The 18,647-nt window shown below is 37.0% G+C and overlaps 1 protein-coding gene across 1 annotated transcript; it reads right to left on the reverse strand.

Annotated features, from left to right (window-relative positions):
* Positions 1–670: 670 nt before the first annotated feature.
* LOC140465814 (peptide YY-like) lies at positions 671–18,061 on the reverse strand. The gene is made up of 4 exons (XM_072561624.1): positions 17,939–18,061; positions 14,860–15,047; positions 5,399–5,476; positions 671–993 (listed from the first exon to the last, which is right to left on the reverse strand). The coding sequence occupies exons 2-4, from the start codon at positions 15,045–15,047 to the stop codon at positions 969–971; spliced, it is 291 nt and encodes a 96-aa protein (XP_072417725.1). The 5' UTR covers positions 17,939–18,061; the 3' UTR covers positions 671–968.
* Positions 18,062–18,647: the final 586 nt, after the last annotated feature.

The following is an 18,647-nucleotide window of genomic DNA, read 5'->3' on the forward strand; positions in this document are numbered from 1 at the left end:
TCAGGTCCAAGCTCACAACACTATTTGAAGAGTAAGTAAGCTCTTTAAAGTTTTCCTAAGTAATATTTATGCCTCAAATCGGCATTGCTAAAATTAATGAGCAGTTAACAGGGAGGCAATGGTCGAGAGGTAATATTACTGGACTGTTAATGTAGATCCAGATAATGTTCCGGGGACCAGGGTTCAAATCCCGCCCCAAGTCAGATGGTGGAGTTTGAATTCAATAAATATCTGGAATTAAGAGTCTAATGATGACATTGAATCCATTGTTGATTGTTGGGAAACACTCATCTGGCTCACTAATGTCCTTCTGGGAAGGAAACTGGCATCCTTACTTAGAATGGCCTACATGGACTGCAGATCCATAGCAATGTGATTGATTCCAAACTATCCTCTGGGTAATTAGGAATGAGCAATAAATACTGGCCTAGCCAACAACACTCTCATCCCATAAGTGAATTTGGTGTATGCAAATTGTCTGTGGTATTTCCTGTTTGTAGTAGTGACGAGCTTTCAAAACTAATTCATGAGTTATGAAGCACATTAGAAAGCCCTGAAATCATGAAGGGCACTACATAAATGCCAGATCTTTCAATGTTGTGTAGTCAATACTCCCCAGGAAATAAACATTTAATTTCACAGAAGCACAGACATCCTTTTGCAAAGTTGATTCATCCATCAAACTTTAATTGCACATAAACATCTTTACAATACAAACAAAAGATTCTTCTGAGAAAGACCCCACATTTTGATTCTTGATTGCCATATATTATATTTAACAATAAATTATGTACAATTGTCTGCCACATAAAAAGCTTCAATGGTTTCTCAATGCATGAAAAAGGTTTGCATGCAGTGATCCTTTTGGTTTGGTGTAGTCTTCACATAATTCTTTAGAAGTCAGGTCCTTCTGCACCATAATTAAAACGCAAAGACACAAAAGGTAGACAAGGTACAAAGAGATGGGATCACCACATCAAAGAATCATCGTATCTGTGGAAAGTGATAATGAAGCTGATAAAAATAATTGAGTACATGCATTAGATTTTACTGTACGTTAAGTACTGGTTAATATCTGATTTTTTTTTAATGAGGGAAACAGTAAAAAAGCCAAATTTTTTACTAAGATGCATTGTAAGATTTTCAAGACTATGCAGGATTTTTGTCTGGCATATAGATTAACGTGCTCTTGTTCATTATTGAGAAAACAATTTTATGAATGCAAATTTGACATTATGGTCAAATTACAGGGTAAGCGTAATAATATCAATTATGCTGAGAATTACTGGAAAATAAGCAACAGTCTAACAAAATGTTATGGGCATGTATACCACTGACATGTTTTTATATTTCGATTGCTATCTTCCTTGACTTTAAAAGTCAATTACACGATAGAGCATGTAAGTCCAAAATTCTGTCTAGTTGAAAAAGCTATCAATTTAAAATATTTTAATTAGGTATAATTAATTTCATTTTAAGGAGGTAGATATGATTGTCTATACCAAACTCCCATTATGCCATTTTACATGAACTCCTGTTCTTTGTAACTTCACTGTGTTTGAATCATGACTCATCCAACTAACATTCATTCATTCTCAGTACCTCAAGGAACTTGTTGTTACCCAGCCATTATTCCTTGAATTATTTGTCATTTCTCCAACACTTTTTACCCACAGTGTGCTCTTCATTTGGGATTCTCAGTTAAATAAAATGTAATTTTCTTCTCAACATTTTTCTGGAAGTTGACATTTTGTTTCTTCAATTATTTTGATAAAATATAACAGTGTCCATTATTTTAGAGCTCTGTTAACCCATCAAACTAGGAATTCACAAGGGGTTAGAAAACAAGAGAAAAGAGGAGAAAAAGAATCAGAACAAATAAGAAATGAGAATAAAAACTGGATTCTAGAAAAGGTGAATAATTAAGAGCTGAGATTGAGTTAGAAAGTAACATCACAAAGCACGCAAGAATGATTAACTGTGCTAATTTAGCGTACAACTACACAGCAATGAAATTAAATATAAAATCTTATTCTTTAATCTTAATTTGGGTACACATTCAAATTTGTTTCAGTTTAGTCCATATATTTATCATCAAAAATGTGATTACGTCAAATGAACTGTTAAATTAATATAGATACATGAAACTGGATGAGTCCTAGTTGAATTAGCAAATTTGTTTTTCAATTCTAAGACAAAGTGATTTTTTTTTAAGCTGTGTGAATCTCCTGAAGCTGTACTCAGTAATGGTTGCTGGTGTCATTTGAAGTTTAAATTGACTGGAATCTGAATTTTGAAATACTGGCCAAGATTTAATTTGGATATCTGGGATTTCGCACACAAATGGGAGACCACTTAAGATCCTTGACTGGGCTTGGATGGGAGACGCATCCACAAGTGTTCCCATCCTGGAGTTAACCAAAGTAAGGTAGGAAGGTGATGGGATTGCCAACCTGTATTTTCCCAACTAATCAATGGCTCACCTACCACCTCAATTCCCCTGACAAGGCAATGTTGGGGAAGGGATAGAGATATTAAGTTCCACCAACAGAGACTGATCAGCAACCAGCAATTCAGAAAGAGTTAGCATCTCAATTCTACTACCAGGTAAAACAATACGATATAGAAATGTAGTCTTGCATAGTGGGGTTATTAACTAAATCCTAACAACCAGCTACCAAAGTGCTATTTTAAGAAACAATCCCATTAAGCAAATTAATTATAATATAAAACAATACAATTTGCAGCTTTTAATATCATTACTCTTTGCTGAATCATTGTCACCTTAATGGACCTTACAATATTCTATTTTATTGGTTAATGAACAACAGTTATTTTGAGCTCTGTTGAACTGAACAGAAAAACACTGCACATTGTTCTGTGAGGAAGAAGAATGATGCATGTGTCTTTCCACCTCCAGCCCTTCAAATATTTCCCTATGTCAAAGTTTTGAAAAGCTAGTCTAATCAAACATTAATTTGGCAACTACTCCTGACACCCTGTTTTCGAGAAGGTTGGGTTTTATTAATGTAAAAACAGATTGATTCTAGTCTTAATCACTCAGCAGAAACTGAAAAGAGTGATCAGTTAAAAATAATGATGTCTAACTTCATGAAACTCCTCCCATATCTGATACAAACTGCAGCTGTGGACAGAAGCTTCATGCATTTTTGCCAATTTGGGTGCAATTACATTAAGTGCCTGTTGGCATTTCAAACAGGATCTGAGTGGGAAAGTCCACAGTTTTCTCGAATAAGCATGCTTTTTTGATCATCAATTGGTTATTTGCATTTGGTAGGAAGGTTAATAAATTTTGCAGCTGCCAACCTTCTGTGTGTGCACGGGGGGGGGGGTCCTCCAAGATGAGTGAGATGATCATACAATCCATTTTACTTGCAGCTTAGCCAAACAAACATCCAACAGGGGTGTGTAATGTCCAGTGTGTCCTCCTCCCTGTTTGCTTTTACATCCAGCTTTGTCTTGCCAGAATATTTGATTATAATAGACTTTGTGCCTTTGTTCAAGTAATTTAAAGTAAATAGTGTGACCCCAGCAGTCCACATGGCACCTAATCTTTTGATTCACCTTAGTGCATTTGCTTGTCTCAACAAAGTCCAATAAATTTGACAAATACAATTCCCTTTCATAAAGCAATGTTGACATTGCTTGATTTTGTGATGATTTTCTTAATGGGAATGGTTAAAGCCAACACTCTACTAGGTGGACCAATGATGCAAAAATAGAAATTGCTGGAAAAGCTCAGAGAGAAATCAGGGTTAATGTTTTGGATTGAGTGGCCCTTCCTCAGAAACAATGATGCACATGTGCAGAATTAGAGTGCTGCAGGGCTGTGTCATTACAATGCTGTAATTGCCTTTAATGGAGATGGCTCTGCTAATATATTTCACAGGATAGAAACTCAAGAGTAGCCCTTGCAATATTAAATATTCTGATCACAAATGTTTTAATCCTCTGGACTGTGAGAATGGAGCCTTCTAGTCACCCTATAGTAGTTCATATTATACCCTTCAAATGCAAAAGAGATTGTTTCTTAAAATAGCACTTTGGTAGCTGATTGTTAGGATTTAGCTAATAACTCCACTCTCACATCTTGCCTCTACCAGCACGTGAGGAAAGAAAATAAAATTAAATTTAATTCTTTCTCAGTCAACAATGTTTCCATGTTTACAAAGAAATCGAATGTAATCTAATGAGGGTTCATTTAGGAGGATCTAGAATGTAATTTAATGAGGGTTAAACCAGAAACTGGAAAGCAGGAAACCTTCCTGTGAAGTGGGTACTGAGGCGTAGTGGGTTCGAAGGTTTACAAGCAAATGCTTTTATGACTATGAAGCCTAAATCCATACGAATAACTACAAAGGTTGCATTATTTTATGTTGAACATTTATGTTGAACAGCTGCTAGCCTGTTATGCTGGCAGCTATTAGTTAAGATCATCTGATCCCGTCTGCAAATGTGTAAAATGGTGTCACATGATAGGATCACAAACTCCATTTGTAGATATTCAGCCACTGCTTTGTTTGACTGGATTTCAACACTTCTCCCAGTAACTGACATTGGGTGAATTGGCTTATAGTTTCCTGTTTCTGTCTCCCTCCCTCTTTTAAGAACAGCAGCACATTTGCTGATTGCCAATCCACTGGCACTTTTCTGGAAGCTCTAACATTTTTGGAAAGTTACAACCAATACATCCATTTTCCCTGCAGCCATTTATTTTAAGATAATTTGATTCGGGGTCTCAGGGCCAAGGGAATTATTGCCCAGTCTCATTTTTTATACTTTCCCCTCCATTTTGCCCATTAATTTTCCTGTACTATTGGGATACTTGTAGCATCATATACCATGAAACACACGCAAAATACTTGCTCAAAGTCTCTGCTATTTTCTTAATTCCCCATTCTTATTTTCTAAGGGGTCAATGTTTACTTCAACTATTTTTTCTATTACTTTTCTTCGTGATTTTCTCTCAACATCTGATTTCTCCTCGCTTTTGAACTTCTCATCAACCTTTTCTGGTTTCTAAAATATTCACAATCATTACAACATTAAACACCTTTTCTATCAACTTAATATTCCCATCCTGCCCATTACAGTCAACATACAGCAATATCAAACCTTTTACTTTACCAATGTGCTAATTTTTGTCATTTTAGGTTATTCTCCAAGTAGAAAGAATTACTCCAGTTGAAAAGAATAATCTTGTACTATTGAATTGATGAAGAAGTTCGAAACAAAAAGATAGTGAATCATCTTTGCAGGTTTTACATTAATTATGGAGTAGATCTGCATGCATCTGCATGCACAAACAAGTTCCTATCATTTCCCTGTAGGACACTGAGGACCAAACATGAGAAACACTGTTCCAAACTATATTTACCTTGACCTCCCAATGTGATCCCTGCTATCATCAAAGAGGGAATCTGACAAAGCTTCCGGACTATCTCTCTTCCCATATCTATTGGAGAGGGAGGGAAAAAAAACAAGTCAAATGCTAAAATTTTAATTTTCTTTGTTTAATAAGCAACAGAATTTCAAAATACACGTAAGCGCTTACTTTATGAACTACTAAAATTAGAATAGGAATTCTCACAGATTTCCAACAACATGCATCCATATATCTTAATATGAACATTAGTAAGTGGGAAATAGATGTCTCTTCATTTATCTTAACTGCCTTTGCATATATTTAGAAGAATATCAATTCTTATTAACGGCAGAGGATTCATAATGAGAAATAGAGACTGAATAATTATCCAAATCCACAACCAAAAGACTCAAAATGCCAGCTGCAAGAAAGTTGTTAACCATTTCCCCAGCATTGTGATAAAACATTTTTTCCACCTTCAACATACATATTGTTTGCAATACAGAATGTAATGAAGTAACCAAGTACCAAATGTGGTTGGAACATAGAACAGAGAACAATACAGCACAGAACAGGCCCTTCGACCTGTGAACTAATATAAGCTTATACCCCTACTCTATCCCACCATCATCCATGTGCTTATCCATGGATTGTTTAAATCTCCCTAATGTGGCTGAGTTAACTCCTATTTGTAGCACATAGTATGTGGGTGCAATATCTGTAAATGAATAAGAATATTGTTGAAACTAAACAATTTTCTTATTGAAAAAAGTTGTTACAATGACACTTCCTCTGTGATTATTTTGGAGGATTTTAAGGTAGATGACTAAATGTTTTACAATAGTTTACAGTCTGAACCAGGCTAATTAGTTTTGTCAATGTTTTTTATGCTTCAAACAAGCCTTCTCCCACTCTGCTTTTTCTCATTCTTTCATCTTATCAATTTATTCCTTTCTTCCTTGCCTATTTCTTTAGCTTCCCTTTTAATTCAAGCTAACTCAATTATTCTAGTTCCAAATTCTCACCATTTTCTTGCAAAAGAATTGTCTTCCATCAAATGCTTTAAGGAGTCCTTGAAAGTTTGAACTTTATACATATCTTGGCAACCAATTGATCAAAAATAAATATTGCATAGTGAGATAAATATTCTGGATTTACCTTTGGGAAACATTTTATTAATGGTTCTCCAGGCATTGTAATGAATTGGATTGATATTTTTAATCAACTTGCTCAGACATGTTATTTAAACAGCTCTAGCACAGATGGGATTTTAACCCAAACCACCTGGTACTGACACATGGACACTGTCACAAGAGTCCTCATAATGGATTAGATTACACTTTTGATTGTGCATGGTCTACTTGAGGAATAGACTTGCTTAGATAATATTTTCATATTCCATGCTTTTATTATTCTTCCCCTGTCTTAAAAGGGAGACCTTTTATTATTAAGCTGTGTCCTCCTAGTTCTAGTCTTGTCCACAAGAAGAAACATCCATCTGGTATTTTCCATATTAAGCCTCCACATACTTCTGGTAGTGTGGCAACCAGACATGTATGCAATAGTCCAAATGTGGCCTAACTAAAGTTCTATACAGCTACACTATGATTTGCCAATTTTTATACTCCATGGTAGTTATATTCTATCCTTGGGGCTGGCCATTGCTCAGCATGAAAATAAACATACAAATTCAGACCAATACTCCCTACTTATCTGGATGAGAACAGCTCCAACAACACTAAGAAGCTTAAAACCATCTAAGGCATCACATCCACAAAATTTCACACCCTCCAAAACCAGCGCAAACAGTAGCAGGAGTGGTGCATCATCTACAAGATGCACAGCATAAATTCGCTGAGGTTCATAGACAACACTTTCTGAACCATGGCTACTTCCGTCTAGAAAAATAGCAGTTATATGAAAACACCTCCACCTGCAATTATACCCCCAAGCCTCTCACTATCCTGACATGAGAATATATCAGTGTTTCTTCATTGCTGCTGGTTCAAAAACCTGGAACACCTTCCCTAACAGAACTGTGGGTCTACATCCAGTGACTTGAAAACAGAAGGCAGCTTACATCCACCTTCTCCAGGGCAACTAGCAATGTTAAATAAATGCCTAGCCACTGATGCCCATATCATTTGAAAAAAATTAATAGGAAAGACAATCCAGAGACCTTTATGTTTTGGAAATTCAGAGCTGAATTAGTTTAAAAGCATGCAGTGCACCCTAAATTACTGTTAAAATCATTTACTTCATCACATCCCAGAACAACTAAATTGTAAATGATAGATGATGAATTTAATGGTGAGTTTGAGGACAGCTCAGAGCAGGCTATATTGTTGAGGAGATGGATGGAGCATAAAGGAAATTGTCTTGTTTTAATTTATCTGAGTGTTTGCTGAGAGCTAGTTGCAGCTTTGGACCTTATGCAGTTTGCAGCTAACTGAAGAAAGATAGCCAAACTATAAAATCACAGTTAGTCAGGCCTGCTCTGTAAGAGAGTAAAAACCTAACTTCCTCATTCAAGGCATAGAATGTGGGTGAAACTTAATCTCAGCTTGAATTTAATGAGGAAATAGGAACTGGAGGATTGCTTTGTTTAAAAATAGTGGAAGAATCAACACTGGTCCCAGTAAGTCTAACAGTAAAGAAAGCAACAAGCAGGTTAGTTGAAAGTACTGAAGAACAATTGACACAGGCAACTGAGCCATTCCTCGTCAAAAGATGGTAAATTTAAGTTTTACCTCTGAGAATAATGGGACTGATGAGAATTCTCCAGATGACTGTGGCATACTTATGAGTAACTAGAAGAAAGTGAGGACTGCAGATGCTGGAGAGTCAAAAGTCAATAAGTGTGGTGCTAGGAAAGCACAGCAGGTCAGGTAGCATCCGAGGAGCATGAGAGTTGACGTTTCAGGCATAAGCACATGAAGGGATTTAATTGCGACATCAACTCTCATCTTCCTCAGATGTTGCCTGACCTGCCGTGCTTTTCCAGTGTCACACTTTGCAACCTATACTTATGAGTAATTTTAACATAAGTAAACAAGTTCAAAACTAATGAAACTGAAGAGAATTATTTGGGGAAATAGAAGTGAACTTGAGAACATAATACAGTTATAAGCAATACTGCAGATTGTGTTTGCTTGTTTAATTTGTCCTATATATGCAACAAACTTTGTACCTTTTTTAAAAAAAATTGTTAACTTTGTGAATTTAGGATAAATGGTTAAAATGTGGTGCTTGGATTTCTCTTTAAATGTTATTACTCCCTAGCCCAAATTCTAAGAAAAAGATGATATGTTAGAAAGGATGTTTTCTGAGTGGTGAATTCAGAGAGTTCAAGACCAAGGCCTATCTTAAATCAGGTTTTCTCCCAAGACCTGCCTGGGACCAGGCAGCTGCAGGAGGTTTGCAGTTTGTAAGAATTGTCTGCAACTGCTGGTGTGAGGAGAGTTTTCAAGGTTATCATGGTTAGTGATTGGAAAGGAGTGGGGGAAGATGTCACATGCATACTTCTACTGGCATTTCAAAGAAGCTTGAAACTTATCTTGCTCCATTGTGATGTGTCAGCTCATCATGCTGGGCACCAGATAGTGTGACACGCCCCTGACTTGGTGTTCAAAGGAAGCTGTATTGCTGATGACATAACTAGGCTAGCATTTTAAGTAGGTACCCAAGTGTTTTTAGTTGCAACCTCATCAGTGGCTTGAATCACAACTATAATGTCATGGTAGCTGGGAATAAGGGGAATTGAGTTCAGCATTCCCAGGGTTTTGAATTCAAGCTCTTCCTATAGATTGTGAGAAGAGGAGTAGAAATTTTGGAATCTGCATGTATTATCTCTCTCAAACTCCAGGGGATTGAGCTGTTTCTTTTTGGGATGATACATGGTAATATGGCACTACATTTCCTTGACATAGCCAGGAGCTAGAGAAACTCACTTATGTAATGCAAGATTTGGACCGGAGACCTTCTGTGTTTGAATTCAAACACTATAGCTTGTAGGCAGTCAATGCAAGTATTATCTTATCGAAAAAAACAATCTAATTAACAGTATCCTGTCAAGAAATATTCTTGATTTTGGTTTCAGTATTGCAACCTAAATGCAAGAGATAGGAAATTTCACTTTTGTCCAATAGGATGTCAGTTTCCTTCAGGGTGAACATTCAGATTGAGCTATTGAGATAACATGACTCTGTAAGAAATAAGTTCCACTTGCAGAGATTGATTTTGCAAAAGCAGGGTGGCATTGGCATAGCATTGCTGTGGTTAGCACTGCTGCTGACAGCGCTAGCAACCCAGATTCAATTCCAGTCTTGGGAGACTGTCTGTGTGGAGCTTGCATGTTCTCCCTGTGTCTGCATGGGTTTCCTCTGAATGCCCATGTTTCCACCCACAATCCAAAGATAAAGCAGGTTACATGGATTGGCCATGCTAAATTGCCCTGTAGTGTCTGTGGATGTGTTGGCTTAGATTAGCCATGGCTAATGTGGGGTTACAGGTCTGGGGGGGTTGTTCTTTGGAGAGTCTGTGCAGACCGAATGGCCTCTATCTGCACACTGGGGACTCCACGAAGAAATTTCTGATGAATCCTCCACTTTTAGGGACTCGAGTTAGTATTGAGCAACAATTAAATATCATAGTGGCATATGTGAATCTTTTAATGTATAATGGTAATACATGGTAAGAATAAGTAAATGGCATGTTAACAATCAGAAAGTGAATGGACGCATATTTAAAAATACTTATTTTTTTAAATATGCCAAATGCAATTACTGAACTTCACTGCCTCTACTCAAGCAGCTGTAGTGCCTGCGTTTTGGTCCAGACTATCTACTAATCAGTTGGGTAAATGCCCAGGGTATTGCTTCCCAAGGTATTTTCTCATGTTCTTTTTCATTCATAACTTGCATGGCCCTGTGTGTAATATTTTCACCTCAGTCTCATGCTTTAACACAGCTTGGACTGAGGAGTCCAGAGTCTCTTTCAACTCAGCCATTAGCTCGATACCAATGGTAAAAACGCATATGAAATGAGTTTTTTAATTTTAATACAGATCACAGGGGCAGCTCTCGCTCATAAATTGCAGATTGGTTGCCACTAAATTACCAGAATGACTGACAAGAAGTCACATTCAGATAGGGAGAATGTAAACATCAAACTGACGCAGCAGGAACGTTTAGTTTTCGATTTGGATTAACTCATGTTATAGTGTAGAGTGTGTTTTACATTGCAACTGACATTCATGGTGTTGACAGGAGAGTGTGGAAAGAACTGAAAGTGCTCACTTCTCAAATATTGATGCCAGGATTTTAATTTAAGACAATACTTTTACTCATTGCAAATAACAGTCTCGCAGTAACCTACACAGTAATGGGTTCTTCCAAAAATAACTTAAGGAAAAGCAAAACTTTCATAGAGAAGTTCGAACATTCAGTTGACAATTTCATCAGTGCATCTCAAGTTCAGTTCAAGATTCTGAGCATCAGTTGAAAATACCTTCATGAGACAACCATATGGTGTGTGGGGGAAGGTGTAATGAGTTTTAATCTATCACTTATAATCACTAACAATGTTGGAATTTTCTTCCAAGTATGTTTGAGTTGAAGCAGAAAATCTGAATGCTGTGAAGCACGTGGGGGAAAAGAAACAAAGAATTGGCTCAATCAGTTTAAATTTTAATTCTTCTTTTCTAGTACGAGGGAATTAAATAATTCAAGTTAAGGTTGCCAAGTTGTTATTAAGATGAGGGAATTGAGGAAAGAAAAGTTTAAGGGCAAATCTACTGCACAACATTGAAAGACCAGTGACTGAGAAATGAGATCAGAGCTTTCTCTGCATCCCGTTGCTTCAAATGTCCACTGCCCCTTAAGTACTGCTCAAATGGTGCTGTGATTTCTGTTCACATATTATTGAAAATATCAAAGTGGTTTCTAAGTGCTCCTAAATAAGGATACATCAATTCTATATTTTCAACACAGAGCTAGGAAAATAATCTAGAATAATTCACCAAGTTCCACAGCGTGAGGAAAACAAACCCATAAGTATGTTGAATTTTCTTGATGTTTCAGAAAATACCACGATCCTGTTAAATATTCTAATGTCGCTTCAGCTATTCAATCTAGGCAGTACAGTTTGGTATGAACAGAAAATGCTCAAATACAAGTCTGTCTGTATCTGGAAAGAAAACCAACTAGATTTGATAAAAGGTGTATACCCAAAATATAATCTTTTATTCTCTTTTAAGTTTCTGAATTATATCCTGTGCATTTGTAGAATATTTAATTTTATGTCATATTTGCAGTTTTCCTTTATTTAAATTTTTATTTCCAGGTGAATTGCTTTCTTCCAAGACCTTGACCCAGGTAATTACAGTTTTAATGCATTGTTTTGAAGCTCTCTGGTTGAAAGATAACATTAGAAAGCTGCCTCTGTGAAGATATGGTCAGTAAGCTGCTGACAAGTGCTAGATTAAAGATACAATAAATGGACAGTCAGAGTTTAACACTGGAGCAGGGACATAATTAAAGCATAAGGTCATACTTTAATTAACTCTAACCTTCTATTCCAGCACAGTGAATACAGCCATTAACTGAGGTCCAGCATAAGTCAAGCTTTACAATATATTGGTTGGTTTAAGGATTAGCTCAGTGTTGAAAATCAGGACCGAGCGATCAATCATTGAGATCATTTTCAAGTATATTGCATCTATAAAGCAATAATAAATTTGAATGTGTTTATATAACAGAGCTTTTACTGCACTGGGCATTATGAGGTGAAGTAGAGTTCTAAACCCCTGAAATACATGTATTATAAAAATTTGTTGTTGTCTTTGATCAGTAAACTGGAGTTAATGCAAGAAAATTATGCCCAAAATATTAAAATATGATTATAAACAGATAACTGGAATGAGAAGATATTAAGATTGTAGATTAATATTTTGGGTGAGTGCACTGGGTTCACTGGGAGGCACAGTGAGTAGTACCCCTGCCTCTGAGTTCGAAGGTCCACATTCAAGTCCCACTCTTGGACTTGATGGCCAAGGGAAGTGTCCACCTACAGGGCAAACAGCTTGATTTAACCTGCAAATGCTTCCACGACATATCAATTGCAGGGGATAAGAGTGGGAGAGATTCCTGTTAGCTGTGTGATGGATAGAGTAGTGGAACCTCTCTAATTACTAGCTGCAGTTCCACACTACAACAAACATATAAAAGTTCAATTGTCATAGCAACTCAAACTTCCTGACTGATTCTAACAATGCCCGAACGTCGATTCTCCTGTTCCTTGGATGCTGCCTGACCTGCTGCGCTTTTCCAGCAACATATTTTCAGCTCTGATTTTAACAACAGCCCTTTTCAATACAACAGGGTGGATTAGAGCATATTACGGAGTTAAATATAATTTAGAAGTAAAACAAATTCACAACTTCTTAGAACACTACTTAAAATACGTATGCATGGTGGAATGCTGGGTTACAAGCTTTTGAGGTGCCTGGCTACTAGATTCCATGTTTTAAAATGGTAATGCTAACCACTGAATATAGCTGCCTTGGCTCCTACATTACGACAAGAACTATATCTCGTATATACTTCAATAATTGTACAGCATTCTGGGTCTTCTGGAGTTTGTAGAAGTTGCTTTTTAAATGGGACTTCTGTCTTTTCTGTACACATTAATGTACAGGGTTGTCTGTATCTACACTTGCTTTAAACATTATCATAAGAATGTTTAATTTCAATTGTTATTAATTTGTTGTTTATGTAAAGCCAACATTATAGGCTTTTAGAAATGAATTTGCACTTTTATTTTCTTTATAGAATTCCTAGAGTGTGGAAGCAGGCCATTCGGCCCAACTATTCCACACCAACCCTCCAAAGAGTATTCCACCCAAACTCACCCCCTATCCCCATAATCCAGCATTTCCCATGGCTCTCCCACCTAGGCTGCACATTCATGGACACTGTGGGCAATTTAGTATGGCCAATCCACCTAACCTGCACATCTTTTGACTGTAGGAGTAAACACCCACAGAGATGGGAAGAATGTACAAGCTCCACATAGACAGTCGCCTGAGGCTGGAATCAAACTTGGGTTGCTGGCGCCGTGAAACAGCAGTGCTAACCACTGAGCCACCCCAAAATGAAAGTACAGACACTACATTCATGGTTGGAGGCCTGTAGTCAAGATCAGTATGGGAATTGAGCCCATGACCTTAGTGTTATTAGCACCACGCTCTAACCATCTGAGTTAATTGATCAACACAACTAAAGACTTCAAGATCAGAAAACACAATTGGCAGGATTCAAACCTGCATGGGAAAACCCAACGGATGTCCTAACCCATCATTCAAACCACTCTGGCACAATGACACTTATCGTGTAAATTTCTGAAATTTATTAGTTGATATGCCCACAATCTAATAAGAGAATCTTAAAGGTATTTTTCTAAATAGGAGTAAATATGTCATTATAGGTTTTTTCATGCCTGTTGTCAGCCGTGAATGAATAATTTTATTAATGCAACTATTAGTGAATAATTTGACAGCATGTAGATAATCTCAAATGTAAGTTGATCCAAATGTATCAATTATTTGACTCTGTATTTGCAAGCAAACAATTTTGTTTTATGACTTCTGTGCTCATTTCGTTAATTACTTTTCAAATGGAGTAAATGTAAATCCTGGGACCAGGATCTTGAATTTAAGAGATCCCAAATAAGAGAAATCAGTTTTACAAGTTACAATGGAGAGTGTCTTAATTCAAAGGCAATTTGTAAAGGTTGCACTTGTATAGTTGCACTGCGTGAAAAATAAGATTTAAACATGTTTTGATTTCTTTTCACTGACTCATGCTCCACAGGCACCAGTCACTGCAAATGGCTCAGCCAATGGCTCAAATTTGAAGTGTGAGTCTGACTGGTGTTGGCAGCCTATTTGAAACTTCACAGTCACGCTTCATTTTGTTCTCACCCAAAGTCCAGTCACAGACACATTCAATCAGAAGTCATCAGAATGTAGGAAATCCACTTAAGAGCTAATTTCGCTCTGACCACAGTTGAAACCCAAACCTTGCTTGAACCGTACAGCACAGTGCTGCATTCAAATCTTTAAAAGTGGTTTAGTCTGCCAAAAGTGAAGCTACCTCTCCCCCTACAGAATTACTATACGACAATCATCTGATGTACAAGGAAGGTTACTGACGATGACAGTTCCATCTTGCACTTGGCAGTTAACTCGTCCACTAAGCACTTGTGGAATTTTATGCTTGTTTAAAAGAAAACTCTATCATGTTAATTAAATAGCAAAGGGAGTAATCAAATCAATCACATGAGGTGAATGCTTAGCACTGCTAATGATCTGCAGCAGGAACTGACTGTAGTGTGATTTATAAATATGCAGTGTGAATAGATGCTGACTTGCTTGTTATCTTACATATTCAATGATGTGTGCCTCTCCAGCTTACCTCTGCCGTGTGATGAGATTGATGTAATGTCTGAGAGCAGAGTAGTACTTCGCCAGTTCCTCAGGGGGTGCATCTTCTCCTGGGTTCTCAGGTTTGGGAGGATAGGCATCCACCAAGGTCCCGAGGCACACCAGCACACAGATAGCAAAAGCAATCAGGGTTGTCCAAGATTTTTGAACAGCCACCATCTGTCACACGGAAAGAAAAGCCAATCAGTGCAACATGCCAGGAAGAGATGGCTAAGAATCAGCAAAAGACTGTTTATAAATAGTTTACTATGTCTAGGTTATCTTGAAGCTCATTTAAGTATTTATGTTATTAATATTATGACACTATAGTACTGGAACAATTTCAATGATGCTTCTCATATTTAACTATGAGTACTCACTGGAGCGCAGAGAGTATTCAAATTGAGTGTGGAGTTCTAAATTGAGAAAAAAAGTACACGACTTCAGGTTCTTTTGAAAAAATATGGTTTATGCAACTTCACTCATTTTGATTACAGTTATAAATCACACAACACCAGGTTATAGTCCAACAGGTTTACTTAGAGGTACAAGCTTTCAGAGCACTGCTTCTTAGTCAGGTAGCTAGTGGGGCAGGATCATAGGACACAGAACTTAAAGTAAAAGATCCATGTGTCATACAACTGACGTGATGTATTGAACAAACCTAGATTACTGTTAAGGCTTTAAACACTTCGAATGGGGTTGCAAGTTTTGATTCATTAATATATAACTCCCAGAACTTCTTTCATCACATTTCCGAGATAACTGAAGGTTTTATAAAAAAAGGTGACATCTCAGCTCAGGCAATGCATTAAAGGTGTGAAGTTAGAGTCTGTCTGTATCCCAACCTTGAGTCAGACTGGTTCTATTTCCAACGTAGGAATTGATAAAATGTCACATGGACTCACTGCCTATAAATTGTCTGTTTTTTGAACAAAATAGAATGTTTCTGCAAATACAAACATGCAAATACAAATGCAAATTAGATTAGAGTGGCCTTGATCTTTACTGGCACAGAAACACAATTGAGAATGAGTAGTGGGATATACAATTTCGGGGGGAGATGTATGAATCAGGTGGTCACTAGGGGATGTGGGGAATGAAGAGGAGAAGTGACTGTTGCAGAAAGAAGCAGTCAACAAAAGACAGAAAACCTGAATGAGGTCAAGGGAGAAGTCTCTGTTATTGGGTCTATGAACAATCAATCCAGAAACAGATTTGGAAATCGTCAAAACTTTGCTGATTCAATGGATAGATTGAAAGAAAAGTGCATTAAAAAAAAATTAGAGGAAAGAGCATATTTCTTGAGGCTTGTTTGGTTTAATTACCTGAAAATGTGCAATGTTTGATTATTGTATAGTGTGTAAGGTTGCAAATTAAATGTGTATGTGTTTGACATCAATACAAATATTTGAAGAGAATATGTGATGTCTCAATCAAGTAAGAAAATTTATAAATCCATGAATTCAGCCAGTAATGTGAGGCACCTACACAAAAACAAAACACTTTCAAAAATAAGAGGGGGATGAACAGAAGCATGGAAAAGGGGATCAACAATCTGATGAAGTTGACCATTAGTACTTTAACATTAATTGGGAAATTCTATTTGTGATCATTATCATTTAAGACTAGTACCTGTAAACCATACAGACTATGTTCGAAACACCTATCAGTCTGATTGTAAGGAAAAGAAAATGAAAATATTTAATTTGTAATTAAACATCATACAACTGAGCACTTGTAAATATGACTGTACTAAAGGAGAGATGAGAATTAGAAACACATTAGCATCTGGGTGAACAAATAATGGATATAAATATTTTGACGATTTTAAATCAACCATAAATTATCAACGCTATCTACCTTTTGGTTCCAACACTTTGAGGATTAAAGGCTTCAGTGATTTTCCTCATTTTCTGTTGATCTGTATGAATTAGATCATTGTCATTACTTATGTTTCTAACTCCTCTGTTTTAATTCTCCATCTGAATTCTTTAGACCTGTGTCATTAGGGGAGTTGACAACAACACCAATATTGAAATTAACTAGGAAAGTCAACTCAGTCAATGATCCATGACTTAGAATACAAAATTATCCATTTTCTATCATTCCCTTGTTTGCTGCCTTATGAAATATATTAACATTCCTTTCATGTGGAATCAAGCTAATATATAATACTGAATCATGTGGTGGAGTTTGGTGAGTGAGCTGTGACTCCAAACATATAGGTCTGTGCTAGTTTCACTTGCAATCACTTGTGATTCAGGTATAGTTAGATTTGGAAACTTAATTATGTGGAAATCTCAGGTATGTTAACTGGGATCCTTTTTACCTTTCAAGTTCTGCAAGAGCAACACAAAAGACTCAAATACTGCAGACTATACTGCAAACAAGTTAAACCATCACAAATCATTCCATTAAAAAGGCATTAGGTCAAATAATTCTCGTAATTGTACTTGCTATAAAATGGGCTCTTCAAATGAAAATGTCTGGTAAACGTTTTTGGTTTTAAAGCAGTAATGCAGTGCTTTTTTAAAACAATCCAAATCAAAAAGGGTTTTGCCAAACACTTTTCTTATCCTAAAACATTCAGCATGGATGTTTACTGCAAGTATTTTTGATGTTTCATTCTGGTAGTCAATTGGATTTCGTGTTCACGTCTATCTCACACATTATAGTTACAGCAAAAATCAGAATCTACTACCAAACAGTTCTTCAAATGACAGCAGCACTATTGAACCAAAAAACAGAATGTGCCGGAGAAACTCAGCAGGTCTGGCAGCACCTTTCTCTGCACAGATGCTGAAGAGAGCTTCTCCAGCACTTCCTCAGGAATTCTCTGTTGCACTTTAGCAACAGTTAGAGCTCCAAAACCACCAAGCCCCTCTCTTCCGATGTGAAGTTGCACTCTTTAAAGTTTCTATCTCTCCTACTGCTTGCGTCTGCCGCCTACGCTGTCAAAATAAATCTTTAACATCATTTCTGTGGAAGTTGAACGGGGTAGAGAGGTAGAAAGAGGCAGCATTAACCAACTTGCAAATTCGAATTGGATAAAGTACATATGTACTTACATTTTCTATTGTCTGGATGTCTTGCCGATCAGAGAAAATCCTAGTGTGTGTCAGTTCTCCCCGCTGCACAGCCGTGTTCAGTTGTGTTCTGGAGCTGCTCAGAGTTTCCTGCTCCTTTTTATATATGCGGCTCTGAGACCGCGAGGGAGGCGGATTCCTTTGTCACCACCTCCTTAAGACTTTTTTTTTGGCATTCATGGGTTATTGAAAAAATCGATTTCCACTCACTTTCCTTGCTTCCCTCCGGCCCTGACAAGATAGCTTATCATCCGTAAAACTCATAAAATCCGCCCCCCTCCCCCAGTGAATGTAGACAGGAAGGAACAAATAGACGAGTATTAGAATTGACATTCACGATCATTTCCAAAGTATTTTAATCCTACTCCAATCATTTTAATCCATGCATACATTAATTGGGGAGGGGACAGGGAGATAATGTGTATGAAAGCCTGCATGTCTACATTTCACCTTTTAAAATTACGATTTGTTGCAATATTACTTTCTAAATGCCTTGTTTGGATAATCCACTGGCCGAAACAAGCTATTTTGCCGATCATTTTTCATTTCTCACATAAATCGACATTCCAAACCAAGAATTCTATCAAACATTGAAAACTGCGGTGTTACCTTAACTGCACGTGTCCCTCAAACCATTTTTTTTTAAAAAAAGCTCGACCAGTTTTGACTTTGGACAAAAACCTGCCGCTGA

This window comes from Chiloscyllium punctatum, chromosome 42, assembly GCF_047496795.1.
Source record: "Chiloscyllium punctatum isolate Juve2018m chromosome 42, sChiPun1.3, whole genome shotgun sequence".
In the NCBI taxonomy this organism is placed as follows: domain Eukaryota; kingdom Metazoa; phylum Chordata; class Chondrichthyes; order Orectolobiformes; family Hemiscylliidae; genus Chiloscyllium; species Chiloscyllium punctatum.